General features: G+C 41.2%; 1 protein-coding gene across 1 annotated transcript in view; it reads right to left on the reverse strand.

Moving 5' to 3' along the window:
- The window catches only part of Amfr (autocrine motility factor receptor), a 45,843-nt gene that overhangs the window by 3,924 nt on the left and 15,358 nt on the right, over window positions 1-26,561 (reverse strand). The window contains exons 7-12 of the mRNA XM_051195140.1: window positions 23,689-23,822; window positions 22,708-22,818; window positions 17,899-18,089; window positions 15,188-15,291; window positions 3,480-3,614; window positions 2,487-2,570 (exon numbers count right to left, since the gene is read on the reverse strand). Of these exons, the coding sequence (XP_051051097.1) occupies window positions 2,487-2,570; window positions 3,480-3,614; window positions 15,188-15,291; window positions 17,899-18,089; window positions 22,708-22,818; window positions 23,689-23,822 (759 nt within the window). The remainder of the gene's footprint in view (window positions 1-2,486; window positions 2,571-3,479; window positions 3,615-15,187; window positions 15,292-17,898; window positions 18,090-22,707; window positions 22,819-23,688; window positions 23,823-26,561) is intronic.

The following is a 26,561-nucleotide window of genomic DNA, read 5'->3' on the forward strand; positions in this document are numbered from 1 at the left end:
TCCATCTTCCTTTCTGATGAAGGTGGTGTTGCCAGGAGGAGTTGTGCCTCACTGTTAAGAAAAACCCTAAACCATTTTACATGCCATATTCTGTAGGTCTTTGAAAGATTTGAAGAATGCCTATCCATCTCAAATACATCTCTGTATATCTTAAAAACCTAACTTAACTATAAGTTTTGACTAATATAGGTAACTATCTAAAATCTGTACTAAATTATACATTACATTTCTAAATGAGCCAATAAACACAATACCTAAACAAGAGAAATATACATATCCAAAAATTGACCTTAAATTGTATCAATAAATGAAAATCCATTCCAAAGCAAAGTATTCATATCTATACATAATCCCCTTTTTACCTTTAAAAAAATTGATTGTGGTCATTAACCATTTATAACCAGTCTTATCTGCTGCATGAAATTTGTATCCTTGAGTTGAAAATAGTCACATTAAGATCTTTTGTGGAAACAGATCCAGCAGATTGAAGGGTAACAAAGTACTTTCCTGGTTTGGGCTGAAGCTCCAAAAGCCAAGACACTGCCCAGATATCCAACCATCCTTAAGCAGGTACAATCCACCTACACTGCCCCAGACTTAAGACTTATATGGCCAGAGCCAGCCCACCACCCACCTCTAGGCCACAACAGAGGTGAAAGTCTATTTCATGTGTTTCCACTGTGAGTACATGTTTGTCTCCCACCCTTATGCTTCTCTATGCCTTCAGCCAAGCCCAAGAGTAGATCTGAAGACAGCCATATGGAACATGACTCACATGGTAAGTCTGAATCTCTGTCTCCACATAGGGGAAAAACAGCTGAGGGTGGAAGTCAGAGGAGGGCTTAGCTAGCATGTGGGAGGCCTTGAGTTTCATCACCAAGAATACAAGATTGGGGGGAGGTGAGGGAGGGAGGGAGCGAGAGGGAGAGACTAGAGAGAGAGAGAGGGAGCCTAGATACCCATTAACAGATAAAGGAATAAACAAAGGGTATTATTCAACTGTAAGATGAAAGTGCCATGAGGGCAGCCTCAATCATACCCACTGGAAGTTGACAGCTACAATCTAAAGGGAACTGGCTGCAGCAAACGGCTGGGGGTTATGATGGGAGCAAGTGTAACACCTGATGACAACAGGCAACACACATCTCAGAGTTCAGGTGACAGCTCTCCAGAAGGGAACCAGCTTGCCCAGAAGGATCTCTGGAGGGGTGAACTGCTCAGGGCAGAGGCAGAGATGTTCATAAAGGGCTAACACAAATGCAAACCAAGTATGTTTGAGGGTTCTGGCCTATCTAGGGCAGTGAGAATTAACATCAATACAGAGACAGTCACAAAGCTCACTCTAACCCTTCAAGAGGGCTAAAGAGAGCAGCTAGTCACTAGGGGTCAAGAGAAAAGAAAACAAGGCAAAGCCCATCTAGTTTGCTTCAGCCCTGCCCTGTTGTGTCCTCCAAGTCTCACTCGATGCTGGGACATTCGGACAGACTCGCCACCACCCACAAAGCAAATAACTACTACTACTAAGGCAGGCTGGAGGGGTCATCTTGCTTTTGATTTTGTTTTAGTGGTTTGGTTAGCTACACTGGAAAGAGGAACTGACCAAGAAGGGGCTCAGTAACCCCACACCCACCTTTGCAGTACTGAGTTTTAGGGGTTTTTTTTGGGGGGTGTGATGGGGAAAAATAAGTTTATTTGAGAGTTTATATCCATTAGACTTATGTTATCATTAAAAAAGTGTTGCCTCTACATTATCCTGGCCAGATACAGAATACTTCATGACACATGAAGCTACAGTGATACACTACAATAGATACAGTTATTACAGAATAGTTTTTACTTCAGGTGAAATTCAGCAGTAGTCAGAGTAGCTTCTTTATTTAAACTAAAAATATTGATAATATGTGAGTTTTAGGTTTAAACAGAAGGCAAAAGGTAATGTATAATTAAGCAAGTATAATTAATCTGGTCAAGTTATGGTCATAGCCACCTATCAGATTGACATTTTAATGAACTATTAGCCAAGGACTTTGCATTTCCTTGTGCATGGTAAAGTTCCTATAAACTCTTTGCTTTCATTACATTAAAAAATATATTTTCAGAACCTTTTATGCTAACTCCAGCCACAGGGTCCTAAGGACTGAGGTTATAATGCACTACTATGGCCTGCTCCAGTCACAGATGTGGATATGAAAATGTTAACTCTAACAGTGGGGCCTAGCAGGTAAATTAGCAGATGATATCTAGCCCATTTCTGCCTTGCTCACTGCTTCCTAGCCTGTGGTAATATCAATTTCCTCCATCACAAGATTCTGTCGCTCAACCACTCCAACCCCACCTTCTCCACTATGATAGACTGAAACCCTCTCAAACCATCAGCCAAAAAATAACCAGCTTCTCCCTTAAGCTGTTGCTGCCAACAGCAGGGTAAATGGAACTACCACCCAGGGCCACACTAAGGTCTATAGCTCCTAGTGAGCTGACCTCACCTGAACAGAAGCTGCTCCCTCCTCCTGATCAGTTCCTGGTCTTTCCACTGGGCTGTTCAGTGCAGGCCTCAGGCTATCTGACCGCTGAAAGCAAACACAGCAATCAGTCAGAAAGAAGGAACAGGCATAGGAAAACCCAAGAACGGAAGGCACAACAGTTCTCAACACAGCTCACAGCTTGGAAGGTGACACAAGGACTCAGAGGCTCACATAAGAGTTCCATGTTTGAGAGTGGTTAGCAAAGTGTTCCATATTCAGCTTCCCATTCAATAATAGCAATGGCCAAAAGTCAACTGTGCCAAGTAAGCCCTGTTTTTGGTTTTCTCATTAACTTTCTTAATGAGCTATGATGCAGGCACTACAGTTAAGCTCCAGTCTCCAGGGTTGCTCTGGGTCTTGTCCATATACATCCCTTTTTGTGCCCATCAGAAGCCAAATGATGAGGCAGGAACTCTGAGTCCAAAATCCAAGCTTCAGAGGGATGTGAACTATACCTGATAGACACCGGCAATACAATGTACAAAATCAGCCTCACTCCCCAGTCCAGGGATCCATAAACCACAGCCTGAGGCTCATGTTCACCCCTCCCATCTATTTCTACAATAATGTTTTACTGGACCACAATCTTCACTCTGGATGACAACCTTGCTCATTCTCATACTCGTAGCCAGTGGCTGCTTTAGTTGCAAACTGGAACAAGTGGAGACTACATATTCATTCTTTGCTCTTGACAGAAACAGATATCAATCTGACAGAAGACAATGCAACTCCTTCCAGGTGTGCAGCAAGGGCAGGCTGATCTGTACAAAAATTATTCACATTATCTGTATTTATCGTTAGTGGGTTTGTTCTCATGCAGGATTTGAACAACACCAAGTTTTAAAAATGAAGGTTATAGAAACCCTTCCTCAAATAGTTAAGTAATATCTAGGTATTAGAATTAAATCTTGGTTTAAAAAAATACATTTGTCATGTATAAATCCCCAGTTCTACCTGTGTGGGAAAAGGTACTTGAATCCGTCCTTCTAAGATGTTGTCTGTTGTTATTTCCACAGAGCGTGTCATCTGGAGGTCCTGGAGCACAAGGTGGTATGGAACCTGGGGGAACATCTCTTGAATTTGATGAGCCTGGAGGAATACAGAGAACCCACAACAAAGGTCACTCTGAGCAGCATTCAACGGTCAGTGTGCATGGCAGGCCCTGGACACAGGGAAAGGCCACTTTGGCTCAGCAGATTACCTGCACAGCACTGTCTCTTTGTTGTTCCAGGCTTCCAGAGCTCTGGAACAGCATCAATTTCAAAATAAAGAACAGAGAGAAACCTAGTGGGATCCCAAAAAAGGCACAAGTAGAATCTTCTGGTTTAAAGGGGAATCATTTAAAAGATTTATTTTTATTTTAGGTGTCCAGTATTGTATTGTATTGTATGTAAAAAGGATCATGTTAAAGTTCGATATTCAGATACAGCATGTATAGTATTCATGTCCATTTGCAAAGTGAAAGAAACCTGACTTGAAAGTCAGACTATCACTCTATTTAGATGACATCTGGGAATAAACAGAAGCAGAGGAAAAGGAAATCAATGCATAAGGCTGGGGGTGCTGCTAAGGGGAGCACTTGTCTAGCATGCAAGAGGCCCTGGAAGGGAAGAAAGTGACTCCACAAAGGCCCTGGAACCATGGAAAGAGGGCTAGATCAGAACCTTGATTAGGTAAGGCCTTCACAGTGTGTAAGCTAAGTCCGGGATTAACCGGAGCACATGTTTACTGTAACTTAGAAAAATTCAATTAAAGAATATAATTTTTTAAATGAGTATTCACATATGAAATTCTAAAATAATTTTAAAAATCTGTTTAGAGTGGCCAGGCTTGGTGACATGCCACTATAACCCTAGCAAGAGGATCTACAATTTCAAGACCAACCCAGTACATAGTAGGATTATGAAAATATCTAGTGCTACCTTAGAACTTTAATTTTCAAACTATAATCTAGACCCATCTCAGAGTGCACTAGGATTTTAGGCATGTGTGTATCAGAAGAGCAGACAAAGGCCCAAGCACTGCCCATACTGCAACCCAAGCACCCCAAAACTTGTGGCTGTGTATTTTATACATATATAATTTAGAAATGTTTACATTCTAGGTTTGATTATAGAAACATCTCCATAATTTACAGAGTAAGAGAGAGGAAAAAAACAAGAAAGAGAAAAGAAAACAAAAAAAAGAGAAAGTGAGAAGGAAGGAGGCAGAAAGACAATTGCTTTGGGAGTATCAGCGCCAAGGAACACACCACCACAAACTGCAGTGAGGTCGGTATTTCAACACTAAGACTAGAAAAAATAGGTCAGAATAAACTGTCCAGAACTTTGCTGAGTCACTGGGGATAGACAATGGCAAGATGTTCAGTGCCCAAAAGGGCCTAAGACTCTATATCATTGCAGACTGCTTACTGTTTGTGGAGTGGAGTACTTTTACCTCAATCAAACAAAAGGCAAGTGGGAAGGGTCTCTACAAGCAGATTAAATTATTCTGTCCTCACCTGGACTTCCGCCCTCAATTAAAAACAAAACTAGATAGAGATACATACATAGATAGAGAGGTAGGGAGGTAGGTAGGTAGGTAGGTAGGTAGGTAGGTAGGTAGGTAGGTAGGAAGGAGAAACAAAGCTGGATTCATTTTTTTTTTTTTTTTTTTTTTTTTTTTAGACTGAAGCTTTCTACCAGAAAATCTAATCAGTTAAATACTGAGTTTTAATTAAAAATTTGTAGTTCCAGTAAATTAGTTGTGCTAAGTCGGTCTATTTCAGACCATTCAAAGAATTAAGGATAGGGCCTGCCTAAGCTTTTAAGCAACTCCACTCCCTCTCAGGTTTACAACCAATGACTTGTAGCTAATGCAGGCTGGAGCCTGCCAAAAGTCCCCCAGAGGTCACACTAGGCCATCCATTCCAGAGCACCCATACCTACCATGGTGATGATGATGAAAGAGAGAAAGAAACAGAGAGAGAGAGAGAGAGAGAGAGAGGAGAGAGAGAGAGAGAGAGAGAGAGAGAGAGAGAGCAGGAACAAGAGGAGGCAGCAGGAGCCACATCCCCTCCGTTTTCTATGTTGGCTGTAAGCAAAAACCTCTTACAACCTGTCTTTTTGTCCCTGGCTTTTTCCCTTAGCACACTGGCCTCAAATCTGTCCATAGTGTAACCAGCCAGAATCACCACTAATTTGTTTAAGGCAAAAAACATTATCTCACAATACATGTCTTCTCCCTGTACATCTTGGTACACATTCAAATTGTTTCTACCATTTGATAGGATCTGTGAGCCAATCAATCTTTTCTTTTTCACCCAAACCCCAGTACACCTTGCCTGCAGCTCTAGCCACAACTCCTTCTATCAATACAGCCCTCTTCCCTGCTCCACTCTAATCCCACCCTCCACCTGAAGGATGTTACCCTTTTAGTATTTGTACAGGTCTTGTACCCTCAACCTCTGCTTATTCAAAGATCATCCCTAGTCATACATTCTAAGGAAGCTGAAACAGGAAGATCATGAATTCAAGCAAACTTGGACTAGAGACCTTATCTTCAAAAGAAGGGAAGCAAGGGCCAGGGGTGTAGTGTATTAGCAAAATATTTGCATAGCAGGTACAAGGCCCTCCAGCAATAAAGATGGAGGGATTAGAAGAGAGGGGAACAGAGGCATGGTGGACTGAAGGAATCCTCACACATAAGTAATAACCAGGCTTAACCCCCAGGAGTTCTGACAGGGTCCTGCAGGAAATAGCTGAGAAATTATCTCTTTTGCCTCTAGCAGAACGAAGAAAGTCACCAGGGCACCTCTTTCTTAACAAGGTCAGCTCCCAGGAAAACTCTGTTAACCAAGGCCTAATCTGCTGGGTTAGGCTGGTGAAAGTCCAGAACTCCATCTACCCAACTCCATCTACCTGGCTCTACCTTCCTAATTTTAACTCTAACTTCAGGCCTCTCTAGTCACTGTCTCTCCTAAGAGTGGACAAGAGGCTGAGAAGCATTTGAAAGATCCATTTCCCAGGCCTTTGGCTCAGCAGCTAAGACCTGATCCCTAGATACTTTCATGAAGTTCAATTTTCCACAGTAGCACAGAGCATCATGGGAAAAAAATATAAACTACACAATCTGAAGAGACATGACAGGGATGTCCTGATTGGGAATTAAAGTCTATACTTTACCCAGTAGAGCCCTTTGTATATATGCTACTAGACAGCTTGAAGGAAAAAAAAAAAAAACCAGATGAACAATGTGAGGCCAAACAGCCAGAAGTCCTGCAGAAAAGACAAATGCAAAGCTATCAAGTGAGCCCACTCCAACAGAAATGCATGCCTATCTTGACTCCAGGAAGAACCTATGGGCTAGAAGGTACTGCCAGACCAAAGACAAAGAATCAAAACTGGAAATAACAGCAGAATATCTGAAGACAGAGACAAGTACAAAGGGTGAAAACATGCAGGATAACACCCAAGGGGGAAAAAAGCAAGGAACAGAGATGTACTCAGACAATGAAGGAGAACTTCCCCCAAGTCAATGTCAGATACCAAGTCACAGCCCAGGAGCTCTCAGGACACAAAGCCAGAGAAATTTGCCCCAAATTAAGCAAAATGGTAAAATAAATTAAAAAAAAAAAAAAACTATCCAGGCAAAGCTATGGAAAATCAAGAGGTGGGGGCAAAAACCTTGTAAGAAGCCAAAGGGAAAAACAGCTTCCCTACAGAGAGACAAAGATAAGAACTGTATCCAACGTCTCCTCAGCAACTAACCACCAGAATAAGTGACATAGTAGAAGGAAACGCCAACAAGAAAAGGAAGCAAACAAAAACAAAAAAAATCTAAGAAACAAACAAAAGCAACCTAGAATTACCTCAAGTTATACCTCAAAACTGAAGTAGGGGAGCTGGAGAGAAGACGTAGAGGGTAAAAGTGCCTGCTGTACAAGCATGTAGATCACCGATCCTAACAACCACATCAAAGGCCAGGCGTGTGGCATGTTGTTGATCTGGGTGGACTGTGCTGCTATCTGAGCCTAGGGCCATGTCTAGGTCCATGGCCCTGCTGCAGCCAGGGTCTAAGGTGATGTCCATGGCTTCGGTTACCACCAAGGGTTGTGCAGATGACCAGGGTCTTCTGGTCAGCCACCTAAGACCCCTAAGACCGTATTGTTGTCTAAGAGCCACAATGCCACCAGGGTCATACAGATCTGGGTGGCCTGTGCTGCCAACAGGGGGCCATGGTGTGGTCTGGATCCAAGTTGCTATGGAGGGCCATGTCTGGGTCCCTGCTCCTGCTGTAGCTGGGGTTCTGTGATGATGTCAATGGTCCATGTTAGCATAGGGGGTCACTGGAACCATGCTGTACTGAGCCAGCCTGGCCCTTCACTGGTCCTGGGATAGCTGGCCCTGCCCCTTACTGTATACTGTATCAGGAGAGTTGGCCCTGACCCTTAGGGAAGAGCTGCCTCTGAGCCACCCTCCTCCAACATACACACTCAGGAAAGGATGGCTCTACCCCTCACCACAGACGTGCATATGACCTGGGCAGCACACTAGGGTCAGAGACAAGTAAGCCAACCCTGAGGGTATGAGAGCAGAGAGCAGGAGAACTGACCCTCGTCTGCCATAGGATGGCATGGGTGATACACACCTTATCCCTCACAACTCCCCAGCCAAGAACACTAACACTGACCCTGTTGTCAGGGATCATTGAGCTGTCCCTAAGGGCATAAGAGCAGCACAGCTGAGCCCACACACATAACACCCTCTCATATGCCCCCTACAGCAATTGGGAAAGAGGGCCCTGCACCTGGCCTGGACAAAACAGTAGAGCTGGCCCTAGTGGTGTGAGTATGGGTGACCCAGATCTGAGGGCCCCAGAGCAGGAGAACTGGCCCAGTGCCTTACTGCAAGCTACATTGGGTGCACTAGCCTGAGGCAATGCTGAAAAGCTAGCCCAGGTTGTGATAATGAGGGAAAGCTGGCTGGCTGACCAACCCAGATACCACTCAGGCCCAGAACCAAGGCTGGCATCCTCCCCATCTATGGCATCCTCCTCATCTATTTATTACCTGTTGGAGCAAGTGAAGGGGACAAACCTATGGATCCAAAACAGCAGGATCTTCACAGCACAGGACAACAACAAGATAGCCAAGAGGAACTCCAGTGATGGCACATTACCAGCGGAGTAGCAGAAGCCAGAGGCATCAAGCCAGACCAATAACTGGCAGTGAACACTCACAATTAAAGATGGACTAAAGAGTAAACTGTGAGGTTCAATAGGCTATACTACAGCATCCATGATGAGATCTTTCCTTTTTTTTTTCTGTTTAGGTTTTGATTTTTCTTATAAATTTCATTTTGTTTGGTGGGGGGAGGTTACAAGGGCAGAAGGAGGATTCGAGGAGGAGATGGGGAGATAAATGGGATCAGAATGTATGATGTGAAATCCACAAAAAAAAAAAAAAAAAAAAATCAAAAAGGTAAAAAAAATAGTAAATTGTTAAAATAGCCAGGTACGGCCAAGTGTGTACTTATAATCCCAGCACTACATGGGGGCAGGGGTAGAAGGCTCACTAGTGCTTGTTACCTGCAAGCCTAACTCTAGGTTTAGAGATCCTGCCTCAGGGAAGAAGACAGTGATAGCATAACCACCTGAACACATGTGTACATACACCACACCCCCCCACACACACACAAAGCATAAATAATAACTTCCTTTGGCCTGGCATAGTAGTACACACCTTTAATTATAGCATCTAAGAGATAGAAGTAAGAGGATCTCTGTGAGTTTGAGACCAGCCTAGTCTACATAGCAAATTCCAGAAGAGCCAGGACTAAATTGAGAGACCCTGTTTCAAAAGGAAGGGAAGGGAGGGGGAAGGGAAGAAGAGAGGGAAGTAAGGAGGTAGAGAGAGAGGGAGGGAGGGAGGGAGGGAGGGAGGGAGGAGAAAAGAGCAGAAAAGAACTTCCTTTGACAAACAAAAATAAGGTAGCCAGGCATGGTGGGCTACACTCTTAATATCAGCAGAGGCAGGTGGATATCTGTGTCAGTTCCTCCCAACTTGATTTACAGAATTAATACAATCTCAGTTAAAACCCCAGCAAGCTACTTTATAGATACATACAAAGTGATTCCAAAGGGTATATGGAAAAACCCAGACCCATGATAGCCAATACACCATTAAAGAAGAACTAGAAGACTTATGCCGTAGGACTTTAAGACTACATCCTAAAGAAATCAAGACAGGCAATCTGAGGCTTGGTAGAGAAAGGACTGTGGTTTGAGGTTTGGTGGAGAGAATTATTTTCCAGCCATGCTAAGGAGAAATCAGTCCCTTCAGCCTGAGGTAGAGATGCAGATATAGAACTGTGACCTTAGCCATCACCATGTCTGCTTGTGTGCCATCAAGCTGACAATGGATTAAACCTCTAAAACTCTGAAGGAAGGAAGAGCTGGTGAACACAGAAGATAGCAACTGGTAAGCAGGTATAAAATGTGTTTGCTAGAAGCCAGAAATAGCAGAAGAGTTCAGGTTTCTGTTTCCTCCTTAACTCTTCTTCTCACGAGCACAGTGCTTAGGGGCTACACTCAGGACCAGTGGAATTGAGATGGGGTGCTGGATACCTCCTGGCTGGGCCAATTTGACTGACCAGCTCATCATCTCATTCCTTGCCTCAATTTCATGCAATAACTAAGACAACCACTTGTAAAGGTTTCCTGTTGGGGAGGCCTGAGCCTTAGGTCCAGATGCACTGTTAGAGGGAGAGCTTGAACCATCAGTCTGAAAGGAGCGCCAGAGGAGGGCCTGAGCCTCAGGATCAAGCAGCTTCAATGTGAGGCCTGACCCCTAGCCTGGAAGAAGTAGCAGAGGATGGCCTGAGCTGCATCAGAGTTAGGCCCAAATCAGCAGCCCAGGAGCACCCTCAGAGGGAGCCAAGAGCCTCAGGCCCAGGAGCAAGGAGCAACCACTGGGTGAGACAACAGTAGTGGTTTCCAGCAGTAGCTTCCAGAAACTATCGAAAGAAGTTCCTCTGGGAAAGAGCACCTGTGTCCCAGCTAGCATCCACTGCCACATCTCGGTTGGAGACCCCCAGCTACTACATCGACCACTGGACCCTCAGCCCCACCTACACCTCCAATAGGAGGAGCGTTCACTGGAGCTGTAGCCCCACCTGCACCTGAGCATTGGGCCCACTTCTACCACCAGGATGAGCGTTCACCAAAAGCACTGCTCAACTTGTACCTGAAGGAGCTGTCAACAGAGCCACAGCCCTCAAATATACCAATTGGAGAAAGAGAGACTCCCTGAAGCACAAGCTCCACCTATACTGATCAGAGGAAGAGATGCATAGACAACAAGGTAAGAACAGACTCAACAATCTAAAGAGCAATATGGCATCACTAGGCACTAGTGTGCTACAATAGCAAGACCTGAACATCCCAACACAGATGAAGCAGAAGAAAACCACCTAAAAAAATAACTTTATGAGGATGATTGAGGACCTTAAAGAGGAAATGAAAAATTCCCTTAAAGAAATGGAGGAAGCCAGGCATTGGTGGAGCACGCCTTTAGTCCCAGCACTCAGGAGGCAGAGGCAGGCGGATCTCTGTGAGTTTAAGGTCAGCCTGGTCTATAGAGCTAGTTCCAGACTCCAAAGCCACAGAGAAATCCTGTCTCAAAAAATAAAAAAACAAACAAACAGAAAAAAAGGGAAGAAATAAAGGAAAAAACAAACAAAAAAATTGGAAGAAATAGAAGAATCCCTTAAAGAAAACCAAAAGCAAAAGCAATCAGACAGACAAGTGAAGGAAATGATTCAAGACATGAAGTCTGAAATAGAGGCAATAAAGAAAACACAAACTGAGGGATTTATGGAAATGGAAAATCCGGGTAAACGATCAGGAACTACAAATACGTAACGGAATACAATTTCAAGAATTGTAGATAGAACAGAGGAGATAAATTCACTGGTCAAAGAAAACTTTAAATCCAACAAATCCTTAAAACAAAATATGTGGGAAATCTGGAACACCATGAAAAGACGGAACCTAAGAATAATAGGGACTGAAGAAATCCAACAGAAAATATATTCAGCAAAATCACAGAAGAAAACTTTCCCAACCTAAAGAAGGGCATGCCTATGAAAATACAAGAGGCTTATAGAGCACACCAAATAGACTGGACCAATAAATAAATAAATAATAAAAAGCTAAAAAGTCCCCTTACCACATAATAATCAAAACAATAAGCATACAGAATAAAGAAAGAATATTAAGAGCTGCAAAGGATATAGGACAGATAACATATAAATGTAGACCTATCAGAATTACACCTGACTTTTCAACAGAAACAGTAAAAGCTAGAAGGTCCTGGACAGATGTTATTCATATACTAAGGGACCATGGATTCTGGCCCAGACTACTTTACCCAGCAAAGCTTTCAATAACCACAGATGGAGAAAACAACAAATTCCATGATAAAACCAAACTTAACAATACCTATCCACAAATCCAGCCCTACAGAAAGTACTAGAAGGAAATGCCAACCCAAGGAAGTCAGCTATATCCACAAGAACACAGGAAACATATAAGGTTACAACAGCAAATCCCAAAGAAGGGATACTATGAACATACAATGCCATCACCAAAACCAAAAATAACAGGAACTAGCAATCACTGGTCATTAATATCCATTAATATAAATGGTTTCAATGCACCTATAAAAAGACACTGACTAATATATTGGATATGAAAACAGAATCCATCCTTCTGCTACATATAAAAGACACACCTCAAACTCACAGACAGACATTACCTCAGAATAAAGGGTTGGGGAAAAAATTTTCCAATCAAATGGACCTAAGAAACAAGCTGGTGTAGCTATTCTAATATTTAACAAAATAGAATTCAAACTAAAATCAATAAAAAAGATAAAGAAGAGCATTTCATATTCATTACAGGAAAAAGCCATCAAGAGGAAATCTCAATTCTGAACATCTATGCCCCAAACACAAGGTCTCCTGAATTTGTAAAAGAAACATTACTAAAGTGTAAATCACAAATCAAGCCCCACAGACTAATAGTGAGAGACTTCAACACCCCACTCTCGCCACTGGACAGGTCTGCCAGACAGAGAAATAAGGGAACAAACAGATGCTATGACTCAAATGGACTTAGTAGACATCTATAGAACATTCTACCCAAACACAAAAAGAATATACTTTCTTTTCAGCACCTCATGGAACCTTCTCAAAAATAGACTACATACTCAGTAACAAAGCAAACCTCAACAGATACAAAAAAAGAAAAAGAAAAAAAAAAAAAAGAAAGAAAGAAAGAAAGAAAGAAAAGAAAAGAAAAAAATGGAATAACCCCCTGTATCCTATTGGATCATCACAGCTTAAAGTTAGAATTTCAACAGCAATTAATTTCAGAAAACCCACAAACACATGGAAATGAAACAATGATCAACTGAACTACCAATGGGTCAAGGAAGAAATAAAGGAAGAAATTAAAGACTTTCTAAAATTTAATGAAAATGACCTTACAACATACCCAAACTTGTGGGACACAATGAAAGCAGTTCAAAGAAAAAAGTTCATAGCACTAAATGCCTACATAAAGAAGCTGGAAATATCCCACACTAGTGAATTAATAGTACAACCGAAAGCACTAAAACAAAGAGAAGCAAACTTACCCAAAAGAAGTAGACAGCAAAAAATAGTCAAATTGAGGGCTGAAATCAATAAAATAGAAACAAAGAGAACAATACAAAGAATCAATGAGACTAAAGAAATGCTCAACATCCTTAGTCATAAGGGAAATGCAAATCAAAACAACCCTGAGATTCCAACTTACACCAATCAAAATGACAGCTTATGCTGGAGAGGATGTGGAGAAAGGGGAACTGCAAACTTGTACAGCAGCTGTAGAAATCAGTATGTCAATTTCTTAGAAAATTAGGGATCAACTACCTCAAGACCCTGCAATACCACTTTTGGGCACATATCCAAAGGAGGCACATTCATACCACAAGGACATTTGTTCAACTATGTTCATAGCAATGTTCGTTATTCATAATAGCCAGAACCTGGAATCAATCTAGATGCCCTTCAACTGAAGAATGTATAAAGAAAATGTGGTACAATTACACAATGGAGTACTAGTCAGTGGGAAGAAACAATGACATCTTAAAATTTGCAGGCAAATGGGTAGAACTAGAAAAAAACATCCGGAGTGGGGTAACCCAGATCCAGGAAGACAAATATAGTATGTACTCACTCCGAAGTGGATACCAGACATAAAGCAAGATATCCAACCTATAATCCACAACCCCTGAGAAGCTAGAGCCCTCTTCCAAAAACAGATGGAAGCAGATGCAGAAATCCACAACTAACCATTAGGCAAAACTCCTGGAGTGCAATCAAAGTGAGGGAGGAGTGATAATATGAACAAAGGAGTCAAGACCATGATGGGGAAACCCACAGAATCAGCTGACCTGAGCTAGTGAGAGATCACTGACTCCTGTCTAACAAATGGGGAACCTGCATAAGACTGAACTAGACTCCCTTAATATAGGTGACAATAATGCAGGTGGGACAATATATGAGGCCACTGGCAGTGGGTCCAAGAGCTAATACTAATGCACAAACTGACTCTGTATGGAGAAATACCTTGCTCAGTCTAGACACAGGAGTGTGGGAGGTAGAGAGGTGCCTTGGTCCTGCCTCAACGAGATGATGGGACAGACTTAGTAGGCTTCCTAGGGGGGCAGCCTTACCCTCCCCCTGGAGGAGCAGATAGGAGATGGGGGGGCAGAGTGGGGAGAGCAGGAGGAGAGGAGGGAGGGGGAACTGGGATTGGAATGTAAAATATAAATTAGTAAAAAAAATTTTAAAAGAAAAGAAATCAAGACAGGGCTGGAGAGATATCTCAGTGATTGGGAACACGCCTTACTTTTCCAGAAGGACCAGAGTTCAATGTAGGCTTAGGTCACAGTTAAGTAAATCTAGTAGTACACACTGAAAGTTAGATTATTTGCCACAAAAGTAAAATGACAGCAAGTTTTCAGAGTAGTTTCAGCTGCCTCATTAGTCATCAACAACATACTATTTTATTATGTCTATAAACTGCCTCCCCAACCAGAAAGACACACAAGTGTACAGTTCAGTGGTAGCACGCATGATGAGCAAATGCAAGGCCCTGGATCCAACTTCCTGTAAAGAGAGGGAGGGATTCTAGTTCGACTCAGTGTTTAGTTATGGGTGTTTGCTTCTGTTTCCAACAGGTACTAGATGAGGGCTCCATGATGGTGGGTAAGTTAGTTGTTGATCCCTACACGTGGAATTGGGGTGGGAAGATGGGAGGGGAGGGTGGTCAGGGTGCATGTGAGGGGGGAAAAAGGGTAAGAGGGAGGGAAAGGGAGAGAAGGAGGCAGGAAGGGAGGGAGGGAGGAAAGAAGGGAGGCGGAACTGGGATCGACATGTAAAATAAAAAAAAATAAAAAATAATAAAAAAAAAAAGAGAGAGAGAGAGAGGGAGGGGGAAGGGGAAGGAACAAGAAATAGAAGAGAGAGAAGGAAAGGGAAAGAGAAACCAGCAGGGTCATACACACTATACACATGTCCCAGAAGTCTTCATGTCCTCACCAATTCTCATATTAAGCAGTTAGCGCTTCTTACCATGGCATTTAGCTGGGAGTTGCTTGCCTGTGTAATGCCAAGAATGTTGGTAGTGTGCATCACTTCAACCGAAAAACTCGGCAGCCAGCTCGCAATCCGGGACCCTAAAGCAAACCAGAATCCAACACAAGATTAGTGCCCTGCTCCCTTCCCCAGTGTCATCTATGTACTCAGCAGTCTACTACAGCTGGGGTTCACTGAAGGCTTCCTTTACACCAGGCCTCTTTGCCATGGTTTGTACCCTTATTAGTTTATTTTGTCCTCACTGAAACCTACACGTGTCTCCCATTCCTCTCAGAGATATGACTGTAGGTCGCAATCTTGGTTTTCGATCCCTGAGGCACTGAGAAGTTAGGTAACATGTCCAGATCACACAGGTTAATGATACGGCAGGATGTGAAGCTAAATAGCCATTCTACTTTAATCCATTCTCTCAGCAAAGAGCCTGAGGAAGATTCCCATGACTCTAACTGCTACAACAGCTGAGTTTCACTCTTCTTACAGCCAGTACAAATTACTCCTAATATAGAGGAGTCATTTCACAACGACCTTCATGAAGTATTTTCTGCTTAATACAATGTAAAGATTTGACCTTGGTCTGAGTGTTGTGATGCATGCCTTATTTTATTTTTTTTAAATAGGTATATGAGTGTTTTGCCTCCATTTATGTATGTACATTGTGGGTATGCAGTGCCTGCAGAGGCCAGAAAGAGGGTGTTTGATTCCCTAGGACTAGAGTTACAGATGGGTGCTGGGAATCAAACCCGAGTCCTCTGGGAAAACAGCCAGTGCTCTTAACCACTATGGAGAGTCATCTTTCTGGTCCCTTTAATCCCAGCACTTGGAAGAGAGAGGCAGGTGTATCTCTGTGAATACGAGGTCAGCCTGATCTACACAGTGGCTTCCAGGCCAGCAAGCACTACACAATGAGACTATGCCTTGGGGGACAGAGGCAGAATAAAAAATTCAAAAAATCTTTAATACTAGGTTTGTGGGGTAATACAATAATGATGTTGCTGCTTCTGTTATTTTAGAAAAGGGGAGTTCAAAATACAAAGCCATTGTGTGACAGCTATGAAACAATTCAATATCAAGCTTCATGTGTAGGGGTTGCTTCAATCCTTTACAACCATTAAGTAGCAACATGGAATATAAGAGGTCTTACCAAATAAAATGTACTTAATATGAAAAGGTTGTTTATTTCAAGAATACACAAAGGACAAAGTGACTGTCTGACTCCATTTGTAGGAATAGCAATTAATAAAATGACAGCTTATAGAACCCAGGTCTGGTGGTGCAGGCCTGTGAGTCTAGCTGCTTGGGAGGCTGAGACAAGGGAATTATCTCCCAAGTACTGGGACTAAAGGCGTGAGCCTACTATACCTTTTTAACTAACAGAATCAAGCCAGCCCTGCTGTGGAATAATCCTTCCACATGATGTGAATATGTATTACTCTTATTGGTTGATAATAAAACTGATTTGGCTTATTGCAAGGCAGAATAAGGCTAGATGGAAAACCCAAACTGAAAATACAGAGAAGAGGGGCAGGTGATGCAAGCAGCCGCCAGGGAAGCAAGAAGCTAGAGGACAGGTAAAGCCACGAGCCATGTGCCAAAATATAGATTAGTAAAAATGGGTTGATTTAAGTTTTAAGAGCTAGTTAATAATAAGCCTAAGCTATAGGCTGAGCATTCTGCAATTAATATATAAGCTTTTGTGTGTTTATTTGGGACCAGGCAGTTGGGACAAAAACAAAGCTCCACCTCTGTTTACATAGCCCCTTACATAGCCTCCTCCAAAATTCCAGAATGGCCCTGGAACTGATGGGCAATATATCCACTGGGTACATGTGAATCCAGGGAAGATAAGCAGCTCCTGGCTACAATGTCCATGACCTTAGAGTGCAAACTACAGGGACAGTCATGCTTTACGGACGAAGGACCAGGGCTCCAGTTCTGATTCCACCCACCATACTTCCTGAGAAGCTAACTTAAGGAGCCTTCATCACATGCTTATATGCCACACCAATACAACCAATTATTAGCCAAGGCTAACTATTAAACTGGTTATTTGGGTTCCTTGAAGGTAAACTTAATTCAATTTTATTACCTCCACCTCACCCCACTTCTTAATGACACAGAATTACTCCTCAGTTCTACCTACCTACCCATTCACCCTGAACACTTTTAGAATTCAGGTATAAATCAGACAGGGTAGGAAAAGCCTTTAATCCTAGCTCCAGGTAGGTTGAGGCAGTCCAAGGCCAGTTTGGGATACACAGAGAACACACTTGTATTAATAATCAAAAAAAAAAAAAAAAGTCAAAATGTCTTACTAAGATGGCAAGATAACCCTATAGATAGATAAAAGCACTCAGTGCTAAGCTTGACAACCCAAATGTAATACCCAGGATCCATAAGATACAAGAAAAGAACCAACATATTCACTAACTGCCCTGACCTCCACAGGTCATGGAGTATCAGTACACATGTGCTACAAATATACACATACAGAATAAATGAATGTAATAATGAATGCCATAAAAAGATTTTTAAAAAGTAATACTAAACATGTCTAGTATTAGGATAGTTTGTAATAGTATAAACATAATATATACTTGTATAATACTAAACAGGGCAGTTAAAATTCTAACAATTTCATTTTAAGAAAGAAAATCCCACAGACGGTGTAGCGATTGGAGACAATTTACCATCAAAGTGGAAGAAGTGATTGTGTTGGTTTAAACGAGGCCTGCCTTCTGCAGCTGCCACAGGGACCAAGTTCTCATCCAAGTTCTCTCCTTGATGGTCTTCCCTGGCACGACTGCTATCAGCAATATTAAGAGACATCCTGCATGTTGGACAAGAGGTGTCTTGTTCTAGCCAAGAACGAAGGCAGGAGCTGTCAAAAGTTGAAAGGAAAAGATATGAACATATTCAATTGCTCTATAACATATTTTGTGAGAATTTTTCAGAATTACTGATTTTTCTAATTTTACTTTACTTCTACTACTAACCTGATCTAAATGCTGAGAAACATTTGTAGATACCTCTCTAGCCTCCCTCACTCTAACACACAGACATGTAACACACTCCTGGTAATGGCACATCCTCAATCACTTCCCAGCATGGCTTCTCATCTCCCCAACTCAATTCAGTTACTTCAGAATCCACGTGGCTTAATCATCTAATATTCAGCCTCTTCCATCCTTGAGTCCTCTACTCAATGGTCTTTCTTTTTACTACTTTAGCTATTGACCGAGGCCTTGTCTTCAAAACAATGACTTTGGAGATCTACTAACCCACTCCTCTCTATCCTCCAACCTCACTTAAAACCCTTCCATGGTGGTCCACTGATGGGAGATGTCATTCTGTACATGTTTCTCATAATGGTTATGAATAAAGCACTGTTGGCCAATAGGAAAGGAAGATAGGAGGGACTAGGAGACAAGGAGGAAATAGGAAGTAGTAAGGAGAGTCAAGATGGAGAGTCTGGAGAGAGCTGGACGCCAGCAGCCTCCCCGGTAAGAGAAGGCCACGTGAAAATACATAGATCAGCAGAAATGGGTTAATACTTAAGACAGAGCTAGCCGATAAGAAACTAGTACCGGGCGAACAGAATTATATCTAATACAGAGTCTCTGTGTTTTAATTGGGCTGGCGTGGCAGCTAGGCGGAAAAACCATACACCTTATAAATGGCGCCCAACGTGGCTAATAAGAACTTCCACTTAAAATTTAACAAAAGCTTAGAAAAGGGTTTTAGAAACAAAAGAACAGAGACAAGCAAGGTTTCTTGGTAGCAGTATTTTTCTCGGTTGAACTCTGCTTTGCGAGAGACAAGCAGATATTTGCGCGGCTCCTTAAAGGGGAAGGTTCCTGACTCAGCATAAGCGGCAAAAAACCGCAAGGCTTTAAAAAAGCACTACTAACAATTTATTGGTGTGCATGAGAGATGGCAATGGCAGTGACCACATCTCCAAGCAGGCAGCATGCCTGCTGGATGGCAGCGTTGACCAGGGCAGTGACCACAGCTTTCATTGCTGGCGGTAAAGGTACCTGCCGCCATCTTTGGTAATCCGCAGCAAAAACAACTATGACTTTAATTTCAGCAATGTTGTTGTTTAACAGATAAAGACTCATGGCCAGAAAAAGATAAAGATTTACAGTAAAGACAGATTCATATGAAGAAAAACCTCTAAAGGTTTACAGTGTGTTTTAAAAAATACGTAGGCTTGGAAAAAACAAAAACAAAACAAAACAAAAAAAAAAACCAACATGGTTTTAAAAAGCAGAGAACAGCTGGGTGTGGCAGCACTCGCCTTTAATCCCAGCACTCAGGAGACAGAGGCAAGCAGATCTCTGTGATTCCAAGTAAACCTGGTAGGCAGAGTGAATTCCAGGACAGATAAGAGTTACACAGTGAAACCCTGTCTCAAAAAATGAAAATAATAGAAGAGAGTAATAATAAAGCCCCGTAAAAATGAAAAGCTCAGAGAGAATCTGTATACTGTATGGCATTATATTGTCTTTATATCATTTGACTGCTGAGGAAACAACTGATAAAAGAAATACTGATGCATTAATTCAATTTATGTATTTTAAAAATGCTTTGACTCCAAAATTTAAGTCTAAGGACAAGTTACTGGGGAAAAGGATTTCTACTTTTGTTTCCACAGAAAATGAAAAGCTGTGGATTCCTTTCAGACTAATATGGTTTGATCAAGCCAGACCCCCTGAAACAGAGTTCCTGGTGATCCTACATTCAAAACAGCTGAACAAAGCAGCCTTGTAGACTACAGCCAAGATTTCTGCGTCTTCTTAGGATTCCCCCATGACAGCTCCCTTTACCAGCAAGAAGTAGTTTGGAAAGAACGATGCTCAAATTCCCAAATATTGTTTATAAATGTTTGTTTTCATTTATATGGGGTTGGTTATAAATGGTTAATGATCACAACCAATATCTTTTTAAAGGTAAAAAAGGGATTATGGTATAGATATGAATACTTTGTTTTGGAATGGATTTTCATTTATTGATACAATTTAAGGTCAATTTTGTGATGTGTATATTTCTCCTTTTGTTTAGGTATTGTGTTTATATAGCTCATTTAGAAATGTAATGTATAATTTAGTACAGATTATAGGTAGTTACCTATAATAGTCAAAACTTATAGTTAAGTTAGTTAGGTTTTCTAGATATACAGAGATGTATTTGAGATGGATAGGCATTCTTCAAACCTTTCAAAGACCTACAGAATATGGCATTTAAAATGGTTTAGGGTTTTTCTTGACAATGAGGCACAACTGCTCCTGGCAACAACACCTTCGTCAAAAAGGAAGATGGACATCAAAGAAATTCGTTATGGAGTTGACTTCCAATATGTCAAGACTAGCCATTTGGACAAGATACTGGTCTTGTTTGGACTGTTTGACTTTATGCTGTATAAAATGGACATGCAGGACCCACAGAAAAGTGACTGCTGATTCAAGATGGACATTGCAACAGCGTTCCTGCTTCATGGAAGAGTCTGCCAGACAGTCTGCAGGACACAGAGAAAAGTGACTGACAAATTGCCAATACAAGAAGACAGTTTAAAGTTTCCTGCTTTGCTGAAGAGTCTGCCAGACACACTATGGCCTATGGGCTGAAGATGGAAGATTACAAAAGAACTTCAGGTGACTGACAAGGCAAGATGTCTCTGTCATTTCTAGAGTTTATATATTAACCTTTTGTGGTCTTTGATGGAGTTGAAGACAAATAGTTATGGTTATAGTTTTCCTTAGTTAGGTTTAAAGATAAGTTACATATAGGACTTTAGATTCACAAATATAGGACAGATGATAGTTTCTTTTAATCTTGCTAAATGTTAATGGACTAAATATTGTTAACTGTGATTCTTATTTCATAACTGTTGTGTGATATATTTTGCTATGTTAAGGTTAAAACCCTTCTTTTTATTTAGACAGAAAGAGGAGATGATGGGAGATGTCATTCTGTATATGTTTCTCATAATGGTTAATGAATAAAGCACTGTTGGCCAATAGGAAAGGAAGATAGGAGGGACTAGGAGACAAGGAGGAAATTGGAAGTAATAAGGAGAATCAAGATGGAGAGTCTGGAGAGAGCTGGACGCCAGCCGCCTCCCCGATAAGAGAAGGCCACGTGAAAATACATAGATCAGCAGAAATGGGTTAATACTTAAGACAGAGCTAGCCAATAAGAAACTAGTACCGGGCCAACAGAATTATATTTAATACAGAGTCTCTGTGTTTTAATTGGGGCTGGCACGGCAGCTGGACCAGACCAGGCGGCGGGCGGAAAAACCATACACCTTACAGTCCACCCAGCCAGGGGCCCTCTGGACCCTGCCTACTACTCCTACCTCGGCCAGACACACACCTTCGTCTTCGGTGAGGTCACACACCTGCTTCAACCTAGTTGCATCTACACCAACTCCCCACTGCTGTAGCAACTCCCTGCACCCTCTCCAACTTGCTCTTTTTTTGCCGATCTCACTTCTGCTCATCCTCAAGTCCCTCCCTCCAAATCTGAATCCAATTCCTTTGTCACTACTCTTCAGAGATCTCCTGACTCTCTCCTGAGTGCTGGGATTAAAGGTGTGTGCCACTACTTCAGAGCCCTGTTTCTTTCCTATAAAGCATGCAGGGCACATCCTAAATGTGCTGGTTAATTAAACTGCAGGCACCACAAAGACCTCACTTGTTATTTCCATTTTACCCCCACAGCCCAACACATTACCCTAATTCTATCATATAAAACAGTCTGTTGTCAAGACATTTGTTCAGTAGCTAACTTCAGCTCCAAAGCCTTTCTGATATTAAAAAGAGGAAGACTGAAGGTGTTAAGATAAAAAAACAATTCAATAGTCAAGAGACCAAAAGATACCTCTAAATTTATAAATAGCAAAACACTAAGTCCATGTACATAATTATTTAGCTTAAATAACCTTGATGACATCTCTGAAATATGAGACCTTCTCCAATCCAGGAAGTTGATATAAGGCCTAGCTGTGAGAGATGCAGATGGATTACTTAAATGGCCTTGGTCTAGTCTTATTTCAATCCTGTAGTATTTTTCACACTACTTCTGAGCATGTGCAAAGTGTACAAAAAAAAAAAAAAAAAAAAAAAAAACCTAGAATTTTTTTTCTCTCCCTGGAAAAATGAAACCCCTTTTAAAAAATACTATAGACTTATTTGTTACTTTACAACTTAAATGGAGAAAAAAAAAGAAAAATTATGAAAGGAAGATAATAAATAGAAGTTAAATTGGCAAGTAGGGGTAAAGAATATAGTCTAAGGACAAAAGAGGAGGTTCAGGACCTTAAAAAAACAGAAAGCCTGTCACAGGCTCCAAGTAACATCAATAACAAGGCCAAGCTGAGGTAACATCGTTGCTCCACTGCTGAGATTATGGTCAAATCCACGTAAAAAGCACGTAAAGCCCCGGAAGCCCCAGAACAGAAGGCCACTCCCAAATACCCTGTACAAAGCTCCTACTTGTGAAAAAGATGTCCACAGGGAAGTTTCCTTGCAGCCTGCATGGAGTCCCAGCAGATTGCACAGTCATCATTATTGACTGCTAGCTCCTCTGGAGTTGCAACTGCAAACCTGTAAAACATTAACAGGTCCAGCAGGAACTCTTAGTTTCACACACATCCTATATATTGGATATTATATTATACACCTAACCACTATAATAGCACAAGTACATAACAAATTTGATAAATTAAAAAAGTATTTTTTTTTCTTCATAGCCCTTAGAAAACCATGAGAGAAACTTCAGCACAAAAACTGACTCTGCAGTAACAGTGGCACCTGTTAGTGACATATTCAGAATATTTACAGACATATCAAAGGAACCAGGCCCCCACAGATCCAGACTGCCCCTGAGAAACAAAAAGGGTACCCACTACTGCACTTTCTGGTTTGGGTTAGCCTCAGGTTGGCAAGTGAATGTCTTCAGTGAGTGAGTGATGCCCATAAACATGCATGTATAGAGTGTAATAAAGATACACCTCCCCAAAATAAAGATGGTGGAAGACCACTGGTGCTTCCCCTCAGTAGCGACAAGAGACAATAACTAAAAATAAGAACAAAAAAAGAAGGTTCTATGTCTCTTTAAAAGATAAGGTCACTGGAGTACATGGAGTTAATAAATTGCCCCAAACCACCCTGCAACTAAGTGGGATAAACACTCAAGCAGTCTGAAATGACAGCCTGTACTCTTCTGGCTCTTTATAGGAATACAAAAGCAAGTTATGGTGGAATGTAGGAATTATTGCTATTAAATGAACTCAAATGAAGCTGGGAGTAGTGACTGAAGTAACCAGATTATGAATTTAAAGCTGGCCTAGAAGATGAGTATAGCGGGAGTGAGTAGAGGGTCAGCCTAAGCTACAGTGAGATCGATCCTGTCTCAATACCACACACACAAGTTAAAATGAGGAACTCGGGCAACATCGAGCCATACTGTCTTACCTGGCTTCCATGTTTCCTACCACACGCAAATAGTTCTTGTGTCGACGGATTCGCCGCTGCACCTCATGGAACAAGTAACGAAGCTGCATAAAGATGACCAGGCTAGCCATAGATAACCAGATGTTGCCAAACAACTAAACAGAGATGGGAGAAAGTAAAATATACAATAAAAACAAGTGTGAGGGGCTAAAGACATAGCTCAGAAGGGTAGAATGCTGTGTTATGATGTCCAGCACCCATATAAAAAGCCAGGCATGGCCATGCACATTTGTAACCCTAGAGACAGAAGGCTTCTGAAACTAACAGTCTGGTTCATAAGTGAATTCCAGACTCAGGGAAGAAAACCTTTTTCAAAAAATATGGTGGAGAACAACAGAGGAAACCACCTTGCATCAACTTCCGGTCTCTACACATGTATCCATACTCACATCTGTGTGCTGGTGAGCACATGCACACAACATGTACATAAACATACATGCACTCTCAAACACACACACAAACAGATGCACATGCAAGCAAATTTGCTAGTGATGAAGGTGCATGAACAACAGAAACTCTTTAAGGTGAAAGGGAACTGGAACAATCTTTCAGTGAGTAAATGCATATATTTATTTGATTGCCCTAAACAATACATTTAGCTCTTCAGCCTAGGTATCCCACTGCCAGCAATCTTTCCTGAGTAATTAACCAGAAATTTAAAAGCTTAATGCAAAAAGTTATCTAGCCATGCAGACTTATATATACATAAACACACACACATTTCTGGAGGACTCTGGAGCAGGATCTTCTGTACCCCAGACTGTCCTGGAACTCATTGAGTAGTCATTGAGTAGTCAAACATGATTACCTTGAACTCCCAGTCTTCCTGCTTCTTCCTCTTAGATTCTGGTATTATAGCCATGTCTCATGACCCCCAGTTTATGCAGTACCAGGATCAAACCCAGGGCTTATTCATGCTAAGCAAACACTCCACCAGCTGAACTATATCTCCAGCCCAAGCATCCATGCAATTATAAAAGAAGAAATATGGAAATGAACAAGATGCCAAACAGAAGAACAAGTAGGTTACAAAATTTATATAGTTTATTTGATTTATTGGAATGATTTTTTTATATTTTAATACTATATTTTATACAAAGAAGGTTTGAATGTTAATTAACTAAGAAAATAATATTTTTGAGTAAAAAGGGCAGGATATAACTACCTTAAATACACTAACATATTTTAAATTATATTAAATCTTGAAAGAACAAGGAAATAAATGTAATTTAAATAGACCATTTCAGGGTAGACATAATTAAATCATAGTGTAGCTATGTGTTAAAAGTTTTATTTGAAGATATTAGGATGGTTTGGAAGAACTGCTGATAGCATTACTATGTTTATAACATAGTAATTTTTAAAAATTGGCTGGGAATGTAGCTCAGAAGTAGAATGCTTATTTATCATGCATGAATCCCTAAGTTTGACACCCAGTATTGCACAAGCAAACACACACAAAAGTTGTATGTCCAAGCTGGACAAAACAGCCCTACAGACTACAGCTAGGATATCTGAATCTTCTTCGAATCCCCCAAGACAGCGCCCCTTACCAGCAGGAAGTAGTTTGGAAAGAACGATACCCAAATTCCCAAATATTGTGTATAAATGTTTGTTTTCATTTAATTGGACTTTGTTATATAAAATTTAAAAAATTATAAAAAAAAGTTGTATGTCCAAAATACGAATCAATTTATGAACCTATGTATTTAAATATATAAGCTAGAGGGCCAGTGAAATGGGCTCAGAAGGTAAAGGTGGGTGCCTCCTGCCAAACCTGACAACATATTTGATCCTGAAGACCCACCTGAAGAACTGAAGCAACTCCAGCAAGTAGTCCTCTAACTTCCACACATACACTGTGGCTTGAACACCCATACACACATGTACACATGCACACACTAAATGTAACAGAGCTTTAAAAAAGCAGTTACATACAACAAAACACCAAGCTTCCATGTCAAATTCTAACTATATATAATTTCATTACATTGTATAGACTTTGGGTCTGTTTAATTTGATGTGTAATATTATTTACTTACAAGGCTTTTATTATAAAATTAAAAAATACAAAATTTTATTTTCTTCATTTTCAGAAAGTGCACTCATAAATGTGCACTGCTCACTCTGCCCAGTAACTTAAACGTTACTGTGATGACATTATAAATAAATCCCCATGACTACACTGGGTCTTAACATCATTAATTAAGACTTTTTTTTTTTCTTTTTGTATGTGCACATTTGTCTGTGTGAGGGTATCGGATCTCCACAAACTGGAATTACATTTGTGAGCTGCCATGTGGAACTGAACCTGAGTCCCATGAAAGAGCAGCCAGTGCTCTTAACTGCTGATCCATCTCTCCAGTCCATCAGTTAGATTTTTTTAAATGCTCACCTGTCAAGGAGACTTATATTTCCCTCTTGTGGTGCTGGGGACCACTAAACCAGGGCACTGAATATGCAAGTGAGTGTTCTACCTCAGGTACATCTCCAGCCAGTCCTTAGTGTCTGAGATAGGGTCTCAGGATATACCTAGACTGGCCTTGGCCTTGATGATTCTCCTGCCTTTGCATCACAAGTGCTAGAATTATAGGTGGGTAAGACTGACAGACCCTGCTTCAACACTGAAATGTCTGACACACCAATTAAAGGCACTTAATTAAGATACTAAGTATAAGCACTTTATTTTTAATTACAAAGGCCAAAAAAACTATAAATAAATCTATAAGGAGGTAAACGCAGCAAGAATTCCCATTCCCACTATAAAGCAACTGTTCAGTAGGGAAACCCCTTTTATCATGCTTAAATAATGCTCTGAGTCTCCTAGTACAGCA

The sequence above is a fragment of the Phodopus roborovskii genome, unplaced genomic scaffold (assembly GCF_943737965.1).
Source record: "Phodopus roborovskii unplaced genomic scaffold, PHOROB, whole genome shotgun sequence".
NCBI classification, from domain to species: Eukaryota; Metazoa; Chordata; class Mammalia; order Rodentia; family Cricetidae; genus Phodopus; species Phodopus roborovskii.